Here is a 22344-nt window from a genome sequence, read left to right as displayed (position 1 = left end):
AGAGCATGAACAGGGGAGGGGCAGAGAGAGAGGGAGACACAGAATCGGAAACAGGCTCCAGGCTCTGAGCCATCAGCCCAGAGCCTGACGCGGGGCTCGAACTCACGGACCGCGAGATCGTGGCCTGGCTGAAGTCGGACGCTTAACCGACTGCACCACCCAGGCGCCCCACTTTCCCCATCTTTATCTGCTGATCGGCTCATTCTGCTTAGAGTTTCTAACCCCATTTAGCTTTATGTGGCACACAGCTGCAGCTTGCTAAGGCTCATCCAGGTCTCTGTGTCAAAGCCACACTGCCAAAGGGCAGTCAGACTGGAGTTTGGGGCCATCCATGGAAACAATCTATCAAGTCTGGAGAAGGGCAAGTCTAAAGTACTTACCCCAATCCTAAAAGCTTTGATTATTTTCCCCTTCCTCCCACACAAGGTTTGGTTGGTTCCCCCCAGGACCTGGGAATATCCTTTTATTTTGTGCCCCCTTCCAGCCAGACACCCTCCAGGCTAAGCCAGTATGTTCTCCTCCTGCTCCCACACACCTGTGCTGACTTCTAGGCTCACACAGAGATGCCCCTTGTCTGCTTCCTGACCTGTGCCTTGGGATAGGTGGCACAAGTGGCTGCACCCTAGGCTCTGCACCAAGGGAAGACAGTGCCCTGGAACTCCAGGGTGGTGGTCCAATCGTCTTTGGTTCCCAAACTCCTTTTCTACTCTTCCTCCTTTCAGTCACTCCATAGCCTGTGACTAACCAACCACCCCAAGCTCTGCAGGTGGAACCTGTGAACCCGCGCCCTCTGCTGGCCCTCAAGGGGCCAGCAAGAACCTGGGTTCAGAGTCCCCGGGTGTCTTCCGTGCCTGAGTCCCCCGCCAGGCTGAGGGGACCTGGTCTTACCAGGGACTTTAAAGACCCTTTCGCCTTGGTTGAGAATAGCTGCCCAGCTGGGCCCTCTATTGTGTGCCCGGCTAGGAGCAGAGTCCTGCTCCTGGACGGAGCTGTCCATCCACCACCACCCCCTCTCCCTCCTCAGAATAGACTAGGGTCTGGGAGAAGGGGACGCCAATCGGATCCCCAGGGCCCTGGCACCAGAGGGGAAAGAGGCGGGTTAGCTTTTGGCAGGGTGGACGGGGGGCGGGGAGCGGGGAGGGTGGAATCTAGCTTTTCATTTTCTTCTTTGGGGATCACCATCCTGGGAAAAAAAGTTGTGAGGCCTCTCCTTTCTGGGTGCCCTTGAGCACCAGTGAAGAACACGATCCCCGAAATCCGGAATCCGCAGCAGCCCGCAAGCCCAGCTTTAGGGCCCCTCCCCCTGGGAGTCCCAGAGGCCAAACCCTCCCTAGTGCCCCCTCCCCGCCGCCATTCCTTCCTGGACTCCGCTGCCACCCAGTACACATCCCGCAGAGAGCAACGCGAGGGCAGCGAGGAGGGCGAATTTAGCCACCCTCCCTCCGGCCCCCCGCCTCCCCTCGGGCTAGCGCGCGCACACTCCCCGCCGCGGCCCGCCCCCTTCTCACGCCCGGGACGCGCCTCCCTGCTGCAGCCCAGCCCCGCCAGCGCCGCGTCCCCGCCGCCGCCTGCTCCCGCCGGCCGGGTCGCAGCCGGATCATGGAACTCGGGGACCCCCGCGAGCCCCGCGAGCCCAGGCCAGGGGCAGAGACCGCGGCGGCCCCGCTATGGGAGGAAACCAAGACTTTCTACGACAACCTCGCGCCCAAGAAGAAACCCAAATCGGTAACATCAGGGCCTGGGTACGGAGGAGGGCTGGGGAAGGGTCACCGGGGGAGGGTCGTAAGCCCCCTAGAGAGGGGCCCGTGGCGGCCCTCCGGGAGGGGAGGCGGCTCCTCAGCACCAGAATGCGCCGGGCAGTTGGCGCTGGCTCACGTTTATTTTGGGAGCTCCGCGCCGGTGTTGATGTTGTTGTTTTAACCGGCGCTCGGGTTCCACGCCAGGACCCCCTCCCCCATGCTGTCATCAGGGCCCAGCTCCTCAGACAGCGGGCGGCCAGGGGCGCGCGGACAGCAGCACTTGTTGGCAAAACGGGTCTGCGGCGCCTACCGAAGCGCCCCGGGCTCGGGTAACCTGACACTGGAAACCCGGCTCCTCGCTGTGCGCTCAGGTCCCTGCGATCTGGGCACCGGGCCCCGGACCCGAGCGCCTGCGTTCGGACTCTGGCTCAAGGCCCTGCGCCCTGGGCTCAGGGTGCTGCGCTGCCCGCGTCCTAAGCTGCACTGGGATCTTCGCTCTGTGTTCAGGGCTCCCGACGCTGGACTCTGCCGCACAGCTCCGGGCTCTGCTCCCATCGCAGTAGTCACCAACATCCCCGTGCCCCCCATGGTGGTCCCAGCCTTCTGATACTCACACAGAGGAGAGAGCTCCTCTCCCCATAGGACAGATTCGCCTTGGCGTTGCTCACCCCTGCTTCCCAGATCTCACAGCTTGGGAAGGGGACTGAACGGAGGTTGGCCCAGAGGCATCCTCTAAACAGCACCTGCCTGACCTTAAAGCATCCTGCTGCTTCCCTCCGGCCTTCCCCAGGAGGCCCACCCTGTCAACAGTCATTTCCTGCAGCACCTCTAGGCCCTCCCTGCTTAGCAGTGGGGATTGAGAGATGAACTGGGTTGAGTCCCTGCCTCAGGAGCTCACAGTGCACTGAGGGAGACCCTGGACATAGTGAGAGCTCAGATAAAAGACCCTACAAGGTGCCTGGGATGGGGGGAGAGGGAGCATAGGGGAGCAAGTGACGGCCCACGAAGGAAGGCTTTGTAGAGGTGGTATCTGAGCTCACCTTAAAGCCTGAGTAGACAGCATTTCCCAGGCAGACAGGAAAACAGGACGGGCAAAAGGCTTGGGGATGTCTTTGAGTGGGAGAATGCAGGATCTTTGGGAGATACATCAGAGCGATGCCAGAGACCCACATGGGGCCTTGAGTGCCATATTAAGGAGCCTGGGTATTCAGTGGGTTAGGGGTTTTAAAACTAGGTTCCATTGGGGCCCCATGTTTCTGGGGGTCTGCTTATATGCAGATCAAATTTATTTTCATTTTCCTTCCAACTTCCTTTTAAACAATTAAAATGTGTAATAAAGCTCAGTTCCCTCAAATGTGTTATGGGGACGTCTTAGCACCTTGGATACCACCAGCATATTAACTTATGCTACAGGTTCTTTTTTTTTTTTTCTTTTTTAGCAAAACTCAGAATAAAGCTTTCCCTGTGAACTGCTTAATAGAAGATTATCTTGAAATTGCTGGCAATTACTATTGCTGAGTATCTTGAGACTTGTAGTTTAAAACAATACAAATTTTTTTTTTTTTTTTTTTTTTTTTTTTACCATTTGCAACTGCTTATTGGTGTGACTCAGGACTTTCTCAATACTGTGCAAAAACCAACAAACACAGAAACAAATAACTAGATGATGAAGCGTAAGTCTGCATTGGCAGCCTAACCCCCAGTTTCAAATTTATCACCTGTACAACTGTGCCATTTCCATTGGTTGACATTATAATATATCATGTGCATGTAATACATTTGAATCAAATAGTAAATTAGTAAAATAAATTTATACTCATAAGCTATAGTAATATCTGATTTACATATTGGGGTTCTGCCCAGGAGTTCATTGAAATAAAAGTTTAATCTTCTTTTTAAAAAGTATGACAACGATTAGTGTGCTATTGCAGGATTTTTCAGCAAGGGATTAACTTGGTCCCATTTCATTTTAGCAAGATTGTTCTGGGGCTGTGTGGGAGACGGCTGGGAGAGGGTGAGTCTGGCGGCAGGCAGACCAGTGAGGAGGCTGGTCCCTGCCTGAGGAGGAAGTTTGACTAATGTCATGGCATGGCCCAGGGGATGGAGACTGGGACTGGGGTCGTGTGTGGAGCTCACCAATGTATCTCCTCCGTGGAACCAGGGAGCTCAGGTCCAGTTGTCAGTCATGACCCCTGATGCCTCATGGTCCTCTGGGAGGCCGGGACCTGGCGGCCTCCCAGCCCCCTGCGCCTTCCTGTAGCAGCCTCCCCTCCCAAAGGCTATTTTGGGGGCTTTAGGCCTCCTGGGCCCCATTAGAGCTTATTCTCATTCCCGGGGGCTTGAGTGAAATATTTAAGCCCTGAAAGCCCATAGGAGCCCCTCACCTCATGGGGTCAGAGAACTCCTCAGGCCAGACCTAGCTTGTCACTCTCTCTTCCATCAGCTCTTCTCCCAGCATGACTTTTTAGAAATAACAGCTTTTGGCTACGTTCCTCTCTTGGGCCCAACAGGCAGAATCTTGTCAGTCTAAATGAGAGCTCCTCTGGCGGGCTGGGCGGGGCCGCCTTTCCTGCATTATCCCCCCTCACCGGCCCCCCAGCGCCCACCCGTGAAAGGCAGAGAGAACTGGCAGGACTGTGGCTCCCTGGAGCCCAGTGTTCTCGGGCTGAATCCCTGGTCTGGGAGAAGGCTTGCTCTGACCCAATTCCCGGTCTGGAATCTGGACTTCCTTCTGCATTCTGGAGGAACTGTTCCCAGGTATGCCTGACAACACGTGAAGGGGTGGCCTTCCTCTGCAACCGGGTCCAGGGGCCTCTCCAAGTGCTTGGCTTCTCCCCAGCTCCGGTCAGCCCTTCACCTGTCCCTTCAGCTCTGCCTAAAGCCTGGAGAGGCCACTCTCTCTGTATCTCTCACAGCAGTTCATGCCCTCTGGGCCCTAAGAACCTATCCCACTTGTACAGTGTCAAAGCAGATGGAGCTGGCAGAAGGGTCCTGCCCTGGGGACCTCCATTCTGAGGAGAAAGGGAGCCCTGCCCATAGGAACCTCCACCTTGGGGCATGGTGTTCCCTCATCATTTCTCTCAAATCTGTAAGGGGAAGTCTGTGTGGGCCAAGGGTCCCAAGGAAGTGGCTGACATGGAAGGGGTTGGGGTCATCTGGGAGCAATCAAGGAGGAGTTTATGGGGGGAGGTGCTGCTGTGTGGACAGAGGCCAAGTTAGACACCAGAGACTTGGGATCTTACGTATCTGCCTCTGCCTTGACTTTGCTGTGTGACCTAGAGTAATACTCTGCCCCTCTCTGAGTCTACTCCCCCATTTATAAGAGAAGAAAGGCAACTGGGATGTTTTTCCTGGGATGGGATGGGGTCTGAATAGCTCAGCCAGAGGGGACCCAGAATGCAGTAGTCTGGCAGGGACTGTGGGACAGCAAGTGAGGAGCGAGACCTTGGCTGGCTGCCTGGTTTGGAGCGGCTGACTTGGGAACCTGCCTGAAGGGGCTGAGAGGGCAGCTGGCTGTCTGTCCTTGAAGGGGTGATGGGCCTGTCCCTGGGGGCAGGAAGCCCAGGGGGTGGAGCAAGCTCAGGCCCTGTCCTGAAGCCCAGCAGGTTTCCTGGGTTTGTAAGAGTGGTCTCCCCACTCCCCCTATCCCACCCTCACCATCCCTGGCCAGGCCTCTATCACCGCTTTCCTGTTGGTCTTTTAACTTTACCTTTTTTCCTTGAAAGCTCACAGTTGCCAAGGAGATTGGGAGGTACCCAACCCATGATCAGGGGGTGCTTGGCAACTGGGAGAACCACTTGGGTTGAGTCCCAGAGAAGAGGCACCTGTCTTGTCACTGCCTTTCCCTGGCCCTGCTGGCCACAGACACCATCTTGGTTGGGGTAAAAGTCAAATGCAAACTGAGGTTTACCACATGAGCTTGGGGAACTCTTTGGTCTTCTGTTACTACTTTGAGGTTTAGAGCTCCATTAGCCACTCGCCATTCATAGCCACTGAGATTTACATTGATTAAAACTCAATGCAATTAAAAATCCAGTTCCCCAGTCTCACTAGTCACATTTCAAGTCGCTCCATAGCCACACGTATCCACACAGACAGCACTGAACGTGTCTATTATCACAGAAAGTTCTACTGGACAATGCTGTTCTAAAGGATGGCACAGATCTCTGCCTTGGGGGTAGATCATAAGCTCCATGGGAGCGAGGATCATGCCTGTATTGTTTCCTGCCATGTCTCCAGCACGGTGCCTGTCACATGGTAATTGCTCAATGTTGTCAACTGATTGGGACCCAGGCTTGACTCCAGAGGGAAGCAATGGGTTTGAGCACATGGCCCACAGTGCTGGCAGCAGCAGGTCAGAATTTGAGGCCCATTTATGAGTGTTACTCTCACCTTGCACCTGTGTTTCCTCATCTATAAAGTGGGAATCACAGTTCCAGGAATGCTCAGGCCACACAGATGTGCTGGGACTCTGGGTGCGTGTGCACCCACAGGCAAACACCCGCATTCTAATCCTCCCCGCGGATTATAAAGGGTCCAGCTGCTGTCTGTGGTGGCACCCCTTTCCCCATTCCATTGCAGGTGGTGAGGGAGCTCTGAGGCCCTCCCAGGCCCCGACAGAGGCCTTCTAGCACCTGCCCCCTCTTCTGGGCTCATCTCCACCCACACCTGCCCTGGTCTCTGCTCACCTTTGTGAATGCACTGTGCACATGTTCACCTCCTATGCCTCCCTTCACCTGACTCCTCCTTCCGGGCTCCATGCAAATACCTCCTCTCCTGTGGCAGCCTACTGTGAACCCCTGTCATCAAAACTCTGCTTTCACCTGTGTTCTATTACTCATTCTAACCCCCTTTTGTGTCTCTGTTTACCTGCTTTTCTTCCCTACTAGCCCGTGACTCTGAGGGTAGGAGCCAAGTCACTACCAGGGCCACTCCCAGGCAGAGCCCAGGGTCCTGGCACAAAGGACCAGTTAATGGTTGTAAAATTTGCATCAACCAAAAAAGTATTCTCTGAGCACCTACCATATGTCAAGCAATCTGAGCAGATCGAGGTACTGCGCTAGAATGTCCAGTTCGCATTAAGTTTGTCGTGGCAAATACTGTTTCTCGTTGAAACAGATTACTTGAGCATTGCAAATTTACCGAGCACCTGCTGTGTGCTAGGCACAGTTTTAAGCACTCTAGATACAGTAAATAAACAAGATAGTCCTGGTTCTTGCTCCCTCAGAATTTAAGCATGGTTCCTGCTTCCTCCCCAGATCTGTCTAGAAATGGAAATCGTTAAATGAAGGCTGCACTAAATTTGATTAAAAAAGGAAATCTATGGGAGGGGTAGCAAGCCCAGGACTAGGAGCAAGGAGTGACTTCCTGCAGGCAACATGCAGTTTGAGATCTGCAGGCTGGGTAGAAATTGGCCACATGGAGGGGCGCCTGGGTGGTTCAGTAGGTTAAGCATTTGACTTTGGCTGAGGTCATGATTGCTTGGTTTGTGTGTCGGGCTCTGTGCTGACAGCTTGGAGCCTGGAGCCTGCTTTGGATTCTGTGTCTCCCTCTCTCTGCCCCTCCCCCTCTCATGTTCTCTCTCTCTCTCTCTCTCTCTCTCTCTCTCTCAAAAATAAATAAACACTAAAAAAGAAGTTAGCTAGATGGAGTCAAGGAAAGAGCAGATCAGGCAGAGGGGACATCACATGCAAAGGCTCAGAGACAGACAGAAGGGTATGTTCGGACATGAGAAAGGTCAGACTGAACAAAGTGGGATAACAGGAAGGTGACAGTGGAGAGAGATAGGGGTCTGTCTCAAAGGGCTTTCTACTCCATACTCAAGGCTATGGAACAGAACTTAAGAAGAGTGGGTACCACTGAAAGGGGGAGGGGCATCATCAGATGTGAACTTGAGAAACATCCCCTGACAACAATATGGATGACCTGGGGTGGGAGATGGTGATGGGCTCGACTTTGGCAGGGAAGACGCAAAGAAGCAGATGGATTCTATACAGTTGACGGGTTTTGGTGATTGATTAATTGATTGATTGATTGGTGGGGGATGGGGAATTGAGGAACAGGGAGGAGCTGAGGTTGACATCTCAGCTCTGACCTTAGTGTTGAGTCCATGGTGGTGCTGAGAATGAGATGAGGAGGTGGGTGGGGGATCAGGTTTGGAGGTGCAAGGGGTGGTGGGAATTCAGCTTTGGGCACGTTGAGTTTGAGTGTCTGTTGGTCAACTGGGCAGTTAGATGTAGAAGTCTGGAGCTCGGGAGAAAGATCCGGGCTGGAGATAAATTTTCTTATGTAACTGCTACGTTTCTGGGCACCATTTCTTCCTAAGGGGCATATAGCTCTCATTTGGTAATGGAACCCATCAGGAGACCATCTTGGGCATCAATACTCTGGCTACATACACTGTATTCATTTTTCCGTTGTGTCCAGATAGCTGACTAGATTGCAGACTGCCCGAGGGCATATCCCTCCCACCAAATCATGCTCCTTGGTGGGGAGCCACCATCTCCCTCAGTTCCTGGCTGGGTCCCGCATGGAGGGGGTCCTGACCCAGGTCTGCCCCTGCCCAAGGCAGAGGCTTCTTAGGGCAGAGACGGGGCCTGGGTCTTCTCCCTGTCCCCAGTACCCAGGGAAGCTGGCATGTGTGACCTGCCTCAGGGAGTGTGAGTAACAGCCCTCCTCCTGCACCTGCACAGCCCAAGCCTCAGAATGCCGTCACAATTGCTGTGTCCTCCCGAGCCTTGTTCCGCATGGACGAGGAGCAGCGCATCTACACGGAGCAGGGCGTGGAGGAGTATGTGCGCTACCAGCTGGAACATGAGAACGAGCCCTTCAGCCCCGGGCCGGCCTTCCCCTTCGTGAAGGTGGGTGCCATGTAGTGCTTTTGTGGGGATCAGAAAAAGCACTCCTAGGTGTTTGAGTAAGGAAAGCCACCCCCCTCCCCACCACCCCCGGGCAGATGCCAGCCCACGGGAACTTGGCTTGGCAAGGGGACAGAGCCATTGTGGGAAGAAGCCTCCCCATCCTCTGCGCTAATGCAGCCCCGCTCCAGGTAACTAGCTTGGTGAGTGGAAATGGACTGGATTTCAGCCTCCACTCACCCTTTTAGTGAGGCGCCCCTGTGCAGCCATCAACCAGCATGATGTGAGGTTAGGATGAGACAGTCCAAGTCCGCTGTTCTCACCCCTGGCCAGTCCCTGACCTCCCCTCTCCCACTCTCCCACCATTAGATTTCAGCTGACCCCCCTCCTCCCCAGCCCTGGCTACCAACTCCAGATATCATTCCCCGGGGCTCTGAGCAAGAGGGTCCTCTCTCCCATCCAGGCTCTGGAGGCTGTGAACAGGCGGCTGCGGGAGCTGTACCCCGATAGTGAGGACATCTTTGACATTGTCCTCGTGACCAACAACCACGCTCAAGTGGGTGTCCGTCTCATCAACAGTATCAACCACTACGGTGAGCATCAGGGGCTTGGCCATGGGACACCCTTACTAGAGGCTTGGGGATAGGGCCACACTTCTGCAGGAGGGAGGTGATACCAACTGGAACCTGAGCCCAGGCGTATGCTGGTAAGCTGCGTCTTTAAGAAAACAAAACAAACAAACAAACAAAAACTCTGATTGCCATCTTAGGGCATAAATATTCCCACCATGGCTGATTTCAAGTTGTCAACAGTTGAACAATCTAACTGGCTCAAAAAAAAAAAAAAAAATCCCTGAATGCTTAACATTAGGCTCTCGCAAGCTGGTACAAGCCAGCTCCGGTACACCACTGCACAGGCCACCCTGCCTATGCATTGGGCAGGGCACTTGCTGCCTCCGTGCCTCAGTTTCTCTGTCTGCAGTGGGGCTCACAGGCCTCACAAGGCTGCTAGGTGAAGTAGGTGCAGTTGTCAGAGAGAAGGGACTTTGTGTCTTAGTCCAAACTCTTGATTGGAAGTAATAGATCCTCCAGGGCTAGCTTTATAAGTTTACAAGTTCTTGTTTTAAGCAACCAACAGAACTTCGGTGGCATTTTTAAAATCCTAACTTCAAATCGCTGGGAGCGATGATATTCAAAATATTTAAGTGCCCTAGGACGTAAGCACCTAGTAAACAGGAGACACCATCTACAGTACTGGAGCATGGCCTTCAAGGGCTCCTGCTGCACCAGGCATTAGCCCTTCCATTGTGGATTGTCCCTCATGGGGGCTAGGGTAGTGATGGAATAACTCAGTGGGCTCAGACAGCCTCTTAACCAACCACCAAATCTTTTACAGCCTCTGCACACAGGGGCAGGGAGTCACTATCAGCCCAGGCTTGGAGAGGATCTGATTGGCCCAGCTTGGGTCAGGTGTCTGCCCCTATCCAATCAGCTATGGCCAGGAGGGCCAGGCTTGGCTGGGGACCCACTTTTGTAGTACTGTGACTACCTGGCAAGAAGATACTACCCTGAGCCAGGCAGTCACTCCTGGTTGCCCATCCATGTTACATGAATGAAGGATGGAGGGGCTCAGAGAGAGGAATGGTGACGTAAAATCATTCAGAGAATCCCTCTGCTGCCCCACCACCACTCAGAACCAATATGGCACCCACTGGACACCAAGGGACCACTCTGAGGCCCTGAGGGTTGACTCGGGCATCACCTGGGTATTCTCTACCTCCTCCCCAGACCTGTTCATTGAGCGGTTCTGCATGACAGGTGGGAATAGCCCCATCTGCTACCTCAAGGCCTATCACACCAACCTCTACCTGTCAGCTGATGCGGAAAAAGTGCGGGAAGCCATTGATGAAGGTGAGTCAAACTGGGAAGGGAGACTATGGGGGAGTCTGACAGAGGGGTTTCGGGGGGTGCGGGGCCTGGTCCTAAAGCTCTGAGCAGGTGCTAAGGGTTACCATGGTAACCGGAAAGGAAGTACCTTCCTTAATTCCTATGACCTGTACTCCCTTCTAAGAACCCTCCGGGTCAGTAGTTCTGATTTCTGTGTGACCATGAGCAGCCTCCGCCCCTTGCAGGGCCAGTGGGGAAGAAGGTCAGTATCTAGAACATCCTGAGCACTGTGGTCTGGGAAATGGCTGGCATTGCAGCAGCTGGCCTGGCCGTGCCGAGGTGGAGTTAGGAGACACAGCTGCAGGTACTGACGAAGAGAATTTCCCAGAGTCCATGTGTCTCTCTCAGGTGGCAGTTTGGGGTGGCATCCACAGTCTCGGCCCTCCTGACAGGGTGCATATCCCCCTTGCTCGTGGAAGAAAACGGGCCCACAGGGGAGGAAGGACTGTCCTCCTGCCTGAGACAGCTCCTCAGGCTGAACACTACTGGTGGGTTTCTCTATCAACCAACAATATATCCACTTTCCTCTTCTTTCATGCTGTCTCCTGCCTAGAAGCCTGGCCTCTTTCCCACTGATGCCTCACTCTTTTGAGTTGCTTTGGGCTCCAAGAGTCTTTCTTTAACCAGAAACCGGAAGTGATTTCCCTAGGCAGATGTCACACCCTCTGGTTGGGGCCTTGGCACTGGCCTGCATGTGTGTCTCTATATGTCTGTAATTTGAGCTCAGGCTAGCAAGCAGGGGATGGTCAGGAGGGAGGCCCTGCCCAGAGTCGGGTGGTCCTGGTTCATCTTGGCTCCAGTGTTGCAGGTGCTGAGAAGGTGCCTGGCCTGATGCCCAGGACCTGGTCCTACTTAGAGCATCCTCAGGCTGCTGAAGGGAGCCTGGCACTGCTTTCTCCTCGCAGAGCTCTGCCCTGGTCCAGCCTCTGTGAGCCTAGATTCCCAAGAGCAGGGCTGAAGCAGCCTATGGAGAGATGGCAGCTAGAGAACAGATCCCCAGGCCTCCAGCCTCTTAGCGCTGGCTCTCTGCTGTCCAGTGCTGCTCTGGTCTGGGGCCAGGGCTCCCACAGGCATCCCTGACCCCTGGAGAAGCCCAGGCTTGCAGAGATTCTATGTACACAGTCACATAGCATTGGGACTGCCCTTGATGGTCGCCCATGTTGCTTTAAGGAGGCCTGAGTGGGGCATACCTGGTGGTCACTGTGGCAGTGGACTGGGGGTGCCTATAGGCTTCAGCCTGGAATCTCAGCTCCAGACAGAGCTCAGACACCCTTAACTCTACCTTGGTCCAGAGAAGGTGAGAGACTTTGCCAGAATCAACAGGAGAGGGTAACTGAGGCCAAGCCCAGGTTGGGGCTCCTTCCCAGCCCCTAGCGAGTCAACATCAGGTGCCTGTAAGGAGCTCCTAGAAGGACAAAAGTGACCTGGGGGGCCCTTCCTTCCGGTCAGGACTGACATTCAGCTGGTCCATACCAGCATGACCTTACTAGATATTAAAGAACTGAAATTTCTCCCTACTGATTGATAAACAGCTGCTTCCCTGCGTTCTCTGAATGACCCCTGTTTCCTGCTGCCCCCACCCCAGACCTTCCCACACAGCAGCAACTAAAAGGAAACCCTGACCTGGACCAGCGCCCTCAAAGTCCTACTCAGAGCAAAAGTCACTGTCCATTTTTATTGGCCAGTTTTTAAATATTCTGAAAATGAGCCCTCATTAGCCTTGCTCTGAGTCCTGGGTGAGGCCAGTGGGACATGAACAGCCTGAGATAGTGGTCTCCTGGCCCCAGGCAGCTGAAGCAGGTGTCAGGGCACCCTTCCCCCCCCATTGCCTAGATGAAAGCAGACAACGCTTGCCTCTCTCTGCCCAGGGATTGCAGCCGCCACCATCTTCAGCCCCAGCAGGGATGTGGCTGTATCCCAGAGTCAGCTGCGCGTGGCCTTTGATGGGGATGCTGTGCTCTTCTCCGATGAGTCGGAGCGCATCGTCAAGGCCCATGGGCTGGACAGGTTCTTCGAGCATGAGAAGGCCCACGAGAACAAACCTTTGGCTCAGGTGCTCCACACACTCCCCAGAACCCCTGAGAGGGGCAAGGAGGGTCCCCAGAACTTGCCCTTGGCTGGAACTTTGAGCCCAGAACCAAACCCCAAGCTCAGCCCAGAATCCAACTGGGTCCCCTCAACCAGGCCTCCAGCCCTCATCCCTCTCACCTGACCCCTGGCTCCCCTCAATGAACCCCATCTACCTCAGTGCAATCCCACCCCCCTTTTGAAGCCCCCGTTCTCTAAGTTCCCCTGCCCTCTCCGAAGCTTCCCTCCTCTCTTCAAAGGCTCTCCCCAGAGCTGCCATCTTCTCTCTGGAGCCTTTGTTCCTTCTCTGAAATTCCCTCACCCCTCTGAGTAGTCTCCCAGGTCCTCAGGAAGCTCCCATTTACCTCACTGGAGAAAAGGAAAAGCTGGACGGCTCCTCAGGGGGCAGGAGATCCAGATGAGGGTGGGGTCTGCAGCAGCCTACCTGCTTTGGGCCACACCGGCCCTCCCACCTCCTGCCATCTATCCCTTGGCTGGGAGGCTCAGGGGCCCTCCCATGGCTTGGAGTCTCCCCGAGACTGTGCCTGGAGCCTGTGAAAACCCCCTGGGGTTAGAGGTGTTGGGATTCTCAGACCCCCTGGGAGCTCCTATTTGCGCTTTTAACAAAAATCTCGTTACTCAATAATCCCAGAACCTCTTTCTCCAGAGCTCAGCAGGCTTTCTGTAGTTGTGGCCCCCGGATAGTCATCCAACTTGCATTCTTTTGGGATTCCTCTGAAATCCCCGGGAATCCAGGGGACAGTTTTACAACTAAGTGGTAGGCAGAGTCCCAGGAGAACACTGCTTGCCAGTGACCCCTGTTTCACTGGCTCACCCAGCCAGTGAGGGGTCTCCAAGATTAGAAGCCCACAGGCCCTCATCTCCAGCTGCTGTTGCGATTTCCCTCTTCATCAGCATCTGGTTCTTTATTCACACATCCTCATTAAGCTTTGTTGTTCTAGGCACAGTAGAGAGTAAATCCTTTCCCTGACCCTAGAGAGCTGGAACACGACACCCTGAGCCACCTGTGCCCAATGGGCAGGGTCGATATTCAGCAGGTACCCATTGGTCTGTCTGTCCCAGTTATTTGCAGCTGGAGTCCATTCTGACTGGAGGGTGCCCATGCCATAGTTACTAAGTATTTTTAATATCCTCCCTGCTGATGAGCACAGAAGGCCACACTTACACAGCTGCAGGACAGACACCCATGTACCTGGTGGGCACATGGATGGACATACAGAGTAACAGTTGCTCTGGTATGGTTATTCTGACACAGACATCCCCAATCACAGCAGTGTGGAGACCAGACCAGTATAGGTACCTACAGTCCCCTTGATGCACACAGTGGCCCTAGCAGGCATAGCAGAAGTGGGAGATTTGGGGATCCCGAGAAGCTTTCCTGTCCCAAACAACAAGACACTCGTGCTTTAGGAAGGAGCCCAGCTGGAGGGGGGAGGGGGCAAATGTTTGGGAGCTCACAGTGTTCCCTTGCCTTCTTGTAGGGCCCCTTGAAGGGCTTTCTAGAGGCACTGGGTAGGCTGCAGAAGAAGTTCTACTCCAAGGGCCTGCGGCTGGAGTGTCCAATCCGCACCTACTTGGTGACGGCACGCAGCGCGGCCAGTTCTGGGGCCCGGGCTCTCAAGACCCTGCGCAGCTGGGGCCTGGAGACAGACGAAGCCCTGTTCCTTGCGGGAGCGCCCAAGGGCCCCCTCCTTGAGAAGATCCGCCCACACATCTTCTTCGACGACCAGATGTTCCATGTGGCTGGGGCTCAGGAGATGGGCACAGTGGCCGCCCATGTGCCTTACGGCGTGGCACAGACACCCCAGCAGGCTGCACCTGCGAAGCAGGCCCCGTCTGCACAGTAGCTGAGCCGCCAGCTCCAGGCACAGCCCCCTGTCATATACTTCACCATGTCGTCCAGTGGACCCTTCTAGTTCCTCACTACTCTGTCCTACACAACTGCTCCCATCTCCACGAGTGAGGGACTGGTGGGGAATTATGCGGACCGAGCCAGAATTCTCACCAGCCCCTCTTTCGGGCAAACACTGTGCCATGATTCCGGCAAGGAGAGGAAGACTGCAGAGTAGCTGGGTTGCAGAGAAAGTTGAGGGAACGAGGGCGGCAGGTCAGAGGAGCCAGGGTGGGGCCTGGTCAGAGGAGCCAGGTAAGAAGGGAAGGGGCCTGGGATGAAAACCAGCTCAGTGGGATGCAAGGAACATGGCTTTGAGAGAGAAGGCATCTGGCTTCCAAGCTCCGTCCTGGCATTAGCTGTCTGACTTCGGGTAAGTCCCTCCCTTTCATGGCCCTCAGTTCCCCCATCTTGTAGGTGGTTTTCAAAGTCTCCTTCAGCTCAAGAAGCTTGGTTTAATAAGATTGCCCTGTGATAGGGCCGCTGCTAGTCCGTATGGTACATTTGTTCAACTAGAGAAGAGCACTGTCTCTAGAATGAATTTCAAAAAGACGGCCCTTCCTGGGGGCTGGCCCAGACCCACACTGGGGTCCTTGCCTTGCTCGGCAGCATGTAGCCTGTTTTTCAGCCCCCACTGGCTCCTCAGGCCAAGGGCCTTTGTCAGATGGGCAAAATGCACAATTGTCTGCAGCAACCCTACCTCTACTGCCACACGTTTGGAAACCACTGGACAAGATGACCCATCTGCTCCCTGTGATCCTCTACTCTGAGTCATGCACCAGGGGTCAGCTGCCAGGGCAGGGTTTGCGGAAGGAGAGAGGAGCCAATTTAACCTGCGCGCAAGCTCTCCCTCCACCAGCAGGGGGCACTGCAAGCTCTCCCAGGGAGGAGCGGTGGTGGCAGCCTGCCCGGTGCTCCCTTTGCTTTTGCTTTCAGCCAAATTTCCTTTTGTTCCTGCCTCCCAAACCCCTCAACTCAGCCCCCCCTCCTCCCTCAATGACCGCATCTTGCTGTGCTGCCAAGCAGCTACGCCAGTGGGGGAAGAGGTGGGGTTTGGGGTTCACTGTTGTGGACCCAAATGCAGAGGAAGAAAGCTCAGGGGCTAAAGGGGGAGGTAGTCCTGCCTGCGTGGGAGGGAAGGCCCACCCCGGGTGACGTGAGAAGGTCGGCTCTGAGACAGTGACCAGCTAGAGAGCAAGGAGCTGAAGTGTGTGCACTAGCAAGATTCTCCAGCTATGGGACTGCGAGCGGAAGTACCGAGTTCTCTGTCACTGGGATGCTGTGCAAGGGACTCCAGGATGAAGTGACCTCCCCCTGCAGCGCCCCAGTGGATCCTCCACCCTTGCAGGAGCCTCTGCAGCCCCTTTGTCACCACTTCCCGCGGAGAACTCTCACTTGTTGATGAGTCAGCCTCCTCCTTTGCAGACGAGCCTGGCTCTCGCTATGAAGGGAGGGTGGGGACACTGAGAACTTGTCCCTCAGGAAGACCCAGAAAGGGTGAGCAGCTGTCTGTGTGAGCGACTGATTGCCTGGCTCCGAGAAGAATCCCAGCGTGAGCAAGCACTCCATGAAGCAAGCCACAGGAACCATCATAGGACAGGAGCCTGGAGGTGTGTGCAGGAGGGTTGGACGGCTTATGAGGGTGGGAAAAGGGGATGAAGGGCCACGTGGGCCTGACCTTCTGACCTTTGTCATTTTGAGGACTCGGCTCAGAGTCCGAATGGGTAATGGTTCTGGGCAGTGTAGGGCAGAGTAGTAGTTGCAGAAAGATAATCCAGGATGGAGAAAAAAGTGGGAAGACAGAGGTGGTTCTTAAAATGTGCAACAGTTGGGGCCAGAAGAGAAGTGCTGGGTCTGATTTTCACTCTGTGTCGGGGGCTGCAGGGAAACTGGGGGGTGGGGGGTAGGTCTAGACCTTGCTAAGTGCTTGGGGCAGACCCCGCCAATGACTGCCTTATCACAGGAGGGGCAGGATTGAGGGTCTGGTTTTTGAGCTCCTCCCTCTGCTCCAAGCCCAGAGATAGTGAGACCTAAGAACAGCCTGCAGGAAAGACAGTGAGAGAGGGAGTTATCTTTGATCTTGACTAGACCACAAAAGGGCCTCTGTCCTCCCCCCATCAGAATCACCCCCTTGGATGAGCCTCTAGGGCTCACAGAGCCAGCCACAGCCATAAGCAGCCTGCAAAGCTGGGCACAGCCGAGGTTCATGGAATAGTATCAGGCTGGATGACCAGGGCAGACATGTATATTAGGTAGCAGATGGCGCCTAATTAAGATAAACCCCAGGGCTTCTGGGAACCAAGAGGTCCTGCTTCCAGAACCTAGTGATAAACAGCCCTGATTCTTCTAAGTCTCTCAGGAAGCAGAAAAATATGATGCTGGAAGCAGAAAGATAAGGTGTAGTAAAAGTCGTGATTTCACTGGAGCCACCAGTAATAGACATGGATAGCCCTGGGCAGTGAGTGACACTGGGGTCCAATTCTATTATTAAAACCCTAAATGAGCATCTCAGGCCTGGAAAACAGCCTTCAGTGGCTACAGTCAAAGGCCAGAATCCTGGAGGCAGGCAAGGCAGCAGCCAGACACACGTTCTGATTGTTTCCAGTGGCGAGGAGAAGCTCCAGGGCAAGGAACATCCTTGATTGTCTCACCAGGCAAATTAAAAAGACAGCTGAGCACCAAAGCCCCCACTGGACTGCAGCACTGGGGCAGAGGGGCCACAGCTCCTGAAATGCTGGACCCCTGTAAGCCAACAGTCCCGCTCCCTGACAAGTCCTGTGGAACACTTCCCAGGAAGTGCTTGCCAACATAAGTCCCAGACCCAGTGGAAACTGCCACTGAACAGAACAACAAGCCCTGTTCTATGCACTGAGGCTGTTAAGATCAATGCAGAACTCCTCCCTCCTTTTCCTGAGTGCCCAATCAGAATGGTGGGGATGGTGGCAGAAAATGCCAGAAGAAATCAAAACCAGCAAGAAGTTCAAACCCACGGTGGATCTGGCATTACAATGATATTCAACTGGTGTAACTGGTGTGCACCAGTACACCAAACTGGTGATAAAGGTATTGAAATACCTCCATAACAGTTAGTAAATAGCACTGGCCAGAGCCCGAGTGACCTTCCATGGCCTCAGCTGCCCTGGCCATCTTCCACTGTGACAACGCCATCTTCCCACAGTTCAGCCAGAGGGGCGTCCAGGAGGCTGCACCAGCACAATGGCCATCATCCACTCGACTTAGAGACAGTAACCTGCCCAAAGTCACGCAGCTAGCAAGTGGCTGCACTGGTCCTCAAGCGCATGTCTGTTTATTGGGACCCAGGCTTTTAGCCATTCTGCCATCCAGCCCAGACAGCATAGAGGTGGCCAGAGAAGCTTCATGACAAAGTGGGTACATGTTTGTTGCGGTTTCCTAAATAGCTAAGAGGGATTTAAATTAGAGCCAAACGTTTGTAGAACTCCTGAAGCACCTCCAGACATCCCCACCGCACCCCCCCCCCCCCCGCCCGCCGCCGCCCTTCCCTGGAACCCAGCTTGAAGACCTTTGTATTGGGCTAATGAAGGGTTTGGCAAATTATGGGCCACACCTAGCTCACCACCTATTCTTGTAAAGAAACTTCTATTGGAACACAGCCATGCCCGTTGGTTTACATATGTCTATGGCTGCATTTGCACACAACAGCAGAGTTGACTTCTTTCAACAGAGAACAAGGAGCTGAAAATATTTATCTGACCCTGGGCTAAGGCAAACATCTCCAGTATGCCCCATACTGGGAGAGACCAGCTCACATCCACCTAAGCAGTGGAGTTAGATGCTGGTTTTACTGCCAGAAAGGGGAGCATGGGGGTGGGGGTTCCATGCCCATCAATGAGCATCATTAGGGTTGCAGAAAATTTCAGGCCCCACCCAGCTAAGTGCCTTGACGTTGACTACAACCGACTCTTGGCATTTGAGGGTTTTAGATTTCAAGTTTTGACTATTTTCAAGTGACCCATGGCCTGTTGTAATTTGAAGTGTTGTTGATGCGCAAATTTGACTTGAACGTGCCCTCCTAAACGGACGGGTGAGGAGCAGGGAGCGGGACCCCTGGCGAGGGCTGAGCCCAGATGGCTGTCCAACACCTGACCAACATGGCTTTGTAAGTTTGTCATTGCCCTCATGGGGCCTCTCGGGAAGTGACAAGTGCTGGTAGATAGATGGGTTTCGCTAAATATTAGTGTTGGATAAAGCAAAGTGCCCAATGTTGACTTCAGCACTCTGATCTGACAGGTCATTTGCCAGCTTTCTGTGGAAGCAAGAACAAGTTCTTCATGAAGAGTTTCAGTGAGGGCTTTAGCTGGTGCAGATGTTACTGATCAGGCAAGAGATAAAACTCCAGCAAAAGTCAGAGCGGCAATTGTCTTGTGCTATGTGGGTGTGAGCGACAAACACACATACCCTCGCGGTGGAATTGTGCATCACGAGAAATCTAGGACCCTGCAGGTTTAGGAACTTACCACGGTTGCAGAATCCACTGCAAGAATGGCAAGTGTGGAAGTGGTCCCACCTGTAGACATCACTGTTCCATCATGATACTCTTCTCCCATATGCCCAGACTTGGCCTCAGAAGCCTTCTCAACCCAGCCTTCCAGGCGGCCCCTACCAGTGAGTTAGAGTTGGCATGAAAGATGAAACCCTATTTTGACTTCCCTGTTGGTGTTGGGCATTGCTTTCCAGAGGGCATTCAAGGCCCTGAATGTTCATTCTCTGATGCCGTGGTACAACTCAGGACACCGGGGTCTCACCCCACTAGGGCAGAACACAAAGAGAAGGGGGGATGGCATCCTGGGGCTGGTGGCTTCCCTGGATCCCGTACCTGGGAAACCACTGGGTTTCACCATTTTGAGGCAAAGTACAATACCCCGTCCCGCCAGAAGATGGCACTACAGGCCAGAGTTGGTGGTTTTATTCAGGGGTTGATTTTTCTCTCCTGGGTTAGTAGGTGCTGTGCTAGATTCCTGCAGGAAAGGACTGAAAATTTCCTGTGTGACAAGCTGATTGCTCTTACCAGCAACCACTGTGATTGTGTGTTTGGACACATTCATCTGAGTGTGTACAACAGGATAAAAACTGCATGTATGTTTGTTTATGTGAGCGTGTAATGGGTCAGATATATCTGCTGACAACTGTGTGTGTGTGTGTGTGTGTGTGTGTGTGTGTGTGTGGACAGTGGACAGGATGGTTATCTCTGTTAACTAAGGATCCTGGGCCCCCATACTATGGCCAGTCCTGTTTCCTCGGACTGCTTCTGGCCATTTCCATCATCTCATGGGCATTTGCACATGTGCAGCATGGGGGCCACTTATCTTTCTTGCCAGCTTCCAGACTCTGGCCAACAAGATCTTGACTTATAATCCTCTACCTCCCAGTCCTACACCCTGCAGTCTTGGGAAAGAAGTGGTTGAATCTGTGCTAGGACACCCCTTTGGACTGCATTTGCCTCACCATTTCCACTTATTTCTTTTCTCCCCCTAATAGTCCCAGGGTTAACACGTACAGTTGGGCAGATTGTATACTGCACGAATCCAGATGGTGTCATTCACACTATGACATGAGTGGAGCTTTCTTAACACCTGCAAAACCTGCCAACCTCACGCAGCTGTCCTGGTCATCTCATGGTCATGGCCAGAAAAGCTACCTTCTTCCCTGCTCCCCTGGCCCAGCCCGATCTAGGCTGGGATTCCTTTCTCTGCTTGGGTGTTCTAGTCTGGCCCAGAAACGACTAACTCTTGGCCTTGATCAGGAAGTATCTCCCCAAAGCCTTTGGGATTGAATTGATGAAAGTGAAATATGGCTGGCAACTTTTCAGTTATTCACCTTTTTAGGATTAGAGGTCCCTGTAAGACAAATGAAAGTTCTACAGACTGGGGTTACTGCCTCCCATACTCCTGGATTGTGAGTGAAAATGCCTCCGTGGGCCCACTGTTAAGATGGGTCCACCATGGAATTAGGATAAAGGCCTCAAGGCTAAGCTTGTAGCTTCCACCAGGTAGAAAATCATGAGGTCACCACGGACTGGGTGTCTGGGCCTGGTCACAAGGGCCTCCACGGACCAGGCAGGAAACATAAATGAGAGAAGAGAGGCAGAGTCTTTAGTGAAAGGGAGCGTGCATATGCTGTTGTCTGACACGGTTTCTGCCACATGGGAATATGTGCTGGTGTGGCCAGATACCCCACCCCGTTTTTCAAGAGAAGCTAAAAATCTGGACTTTTAAATGTTGGCAACTCTTTTGAATTTGGAAACCACTGCACAAGCCAAACAAAACACATCCTGTAGGCTCAAGCCAGCCCTGGAGTCGCCTGTCTGCACCTTCTGGCCCAGGCCCAGTGAACTGGGTTCTTCAGAACCGACTAACTGAGCATGTAAGGGTATTTCACTCAGGCTCCCAGAGTTTAGGATCTTTAAGAGACCTCAGAGATAACCTAGTTCATCCCTGTGTGTTTTAAACTGTGTGCATATCAAGTACTTTATTAGCATGTGTATCTTTAGCTTCTGGTTTCTACTTAAAAAGCATCTCAGTCCCCTTCCCCCCCCTCAATATAGAACAAGATTTAAAGTGAAGCCTTATACATAGTGTGCTTGTATCTACCTGACTGAAGCCCTATTTATATCTTTATAGGTCTATTTATATCTTTGGCAAACATGGGCTGCCCTGGTCTTCCTTACAACCTAACCTCCTTGGGTTGTTTTTTATGGTAAATCTCCTAAGTGCCTCCTTAAACGGTTGGAGCATGCGCTTCGTTATCTATGTGAGTTCCCTTGTCTGAGGAGGGGGTGAGACAGCTCATACATTTTCAGCTCAGCCCCTCTATGGTCTGCCACCAGCCCTCCCTGGGCCCCAGCTCTGTCGGGCTCACAGCATTTACCCAGTCACGTGATACAGGGTGCTGTGTGCTTGTCAGTGTGGATCCCTCTCATTCCTCATGCTGGTCCTATACCTGAATCTTACAACATGAGCTTCTGCCTCATAAAAGCCATTCAAATAAATAGATGACTTTTAAAATAAATTTCTATTGTCTTCTTTCCCTTCGTCACAATTATATTTACTAACTGGTCCTCTCAAGAAATGCCAGTGACATTTCATGTAGTGAGCAGGCCTGAGATCAGTTCCATCCAGGTACCAGTGTCTCTCTGTAGACCTTCCCCCACATGAAGACCACCCTGAGGGGAGATTCTGCAGCCTGAACCCATCAGAAGGCACGCTTTTCCTGATAGTGCTCTTGGCTCAATGGACTCAGTGTTCCCATCTGGAACTACCAAGGGAGGGTGGAATGGGGTGGGAGGAAGAAGAGGAGATAAGAGAGGGTGTGAGATGGAGGAGGAAGGGCATGACTCAGACTCTTGCCTCAGCCTTCACATTTCTTTCCCCCTACTCCTCAGCCCCCTCCACAGCCCCCTTGACACGGGGCCAATACCTCTCCACCATTCTGTCCACACCCTCATTTCTGCTGCCACTCGACTTCCCCTCTGCTGAGGTCCTGTCAAGACTCCTCTCAAATACAACTTCCTCAACTAGGCTCTCTCAAAACCCAGGATATCATAAGGGATAGATCACTTTCTCCCTTGCATCCTAGATAGGCCCATAGTTCTTTCTTCCATATCCCAAAGGAGAATCTCCCGCTTCATTTTGGGGTCCCCCAGCCCTAAGTGGGTGTCAATAAATGTGCCTATAATTGAACAGTCAAATTCAGGTCTGTTAGGACTGGGCCAGCTGTTTGCAGCCAATGTCATTTCGGAACTGGTTGTAAAATATTTTGAATATCCCTCCTAAAAAGATCACCAA

The 22344-nt window shown here is 53.3% G+C and overlaps 1 protein-coding gene across 3 annotated transcripts; it reads left to right on the top strand.

Annotated features, from left to right (window-relative positions):
* Positions 1-1512: 1512 nt before the first annotated feature.
* Positions 1513-21568, top strand: NT5C1A (5'-nucleotidase, cytosolic IA). 3 transcript variants are annotated; one of them, XR_003420258.2, is made up of 7 exons: positions 1513-1725; positions 8432-8599; positions 9060-9189; positions 10384-10506; positions 12411-12595; positions 14112-14894; positions 18791-21568. XR_003420258.2 is itself a non-coding variant. In XM_015087461.3 (6 exons), the coding sequence occupies exons 1-6, from the start codon at positions 1600-1602 to the stop codon at positions 14475-14477; spliced, it is 1098 nt and encodes a 365-aa protein (XP_014942947.2). In that variant the 5' UTR covers positions 1513-1599; the 3' UTR covers positions 14478-16491. The 3 variants fall into 3 exon arrangements, 1 of the variants encoding a protein (XP_014942947.2); XR_008294136.1 differs by having other exon boundaries at positions 14112-16131; XM_015087461.3 differs by lacking the exon at positions 18791-21568 and having other exon boundaries at positions 14112-16491.
* Positions 21569-22344: the final 776 nt, after the last annotated feature.

Source organism: Acinonyx jubatus, chromosome C1 (genome assembly GCF_027475565.1).
Source record: "Acinonyx jubatus isolate Ajub_Pintada_27869175 chromosome C1, VMU_Ajub_asm_v1.0, whole genome shotgun sequence".
In the NCBI taxonomy this organism is placed as follows: Eukaryota; Metazoa; Chordata; class Mammalia; order Carnivora; family Felidae; genus Acinonyx; species Acinonyx jubatus.
Note: the sequence above shows the minus strand (reverse complement) of the source record. Positions and strands in the feature narration are given on the sequence as shown.

Coding starts and splice junctions, on each gene's coding strand:
- NT5C1A (XM_015087461.3), top strand. CDS start 1,600: ATGGAACTCGGGGACCCCCGCGAGCCCCGCGAGCCCAGGCCAGGGGCA. Junction 1,726..8,431: donor CCAAGAAGAAACCCAAATCG/GTAACATCAGGG, acceptor GCACCTGCACAG/CCCAAGCCTCAGAATGCCGT. Junction 10,507..12,410: donor GCGGGAAGCCATTGATGAAG/GTGAGTCAAACT, acceptor CTCTCTGCCCAG/GGATTGCAGCCGCCACCATC.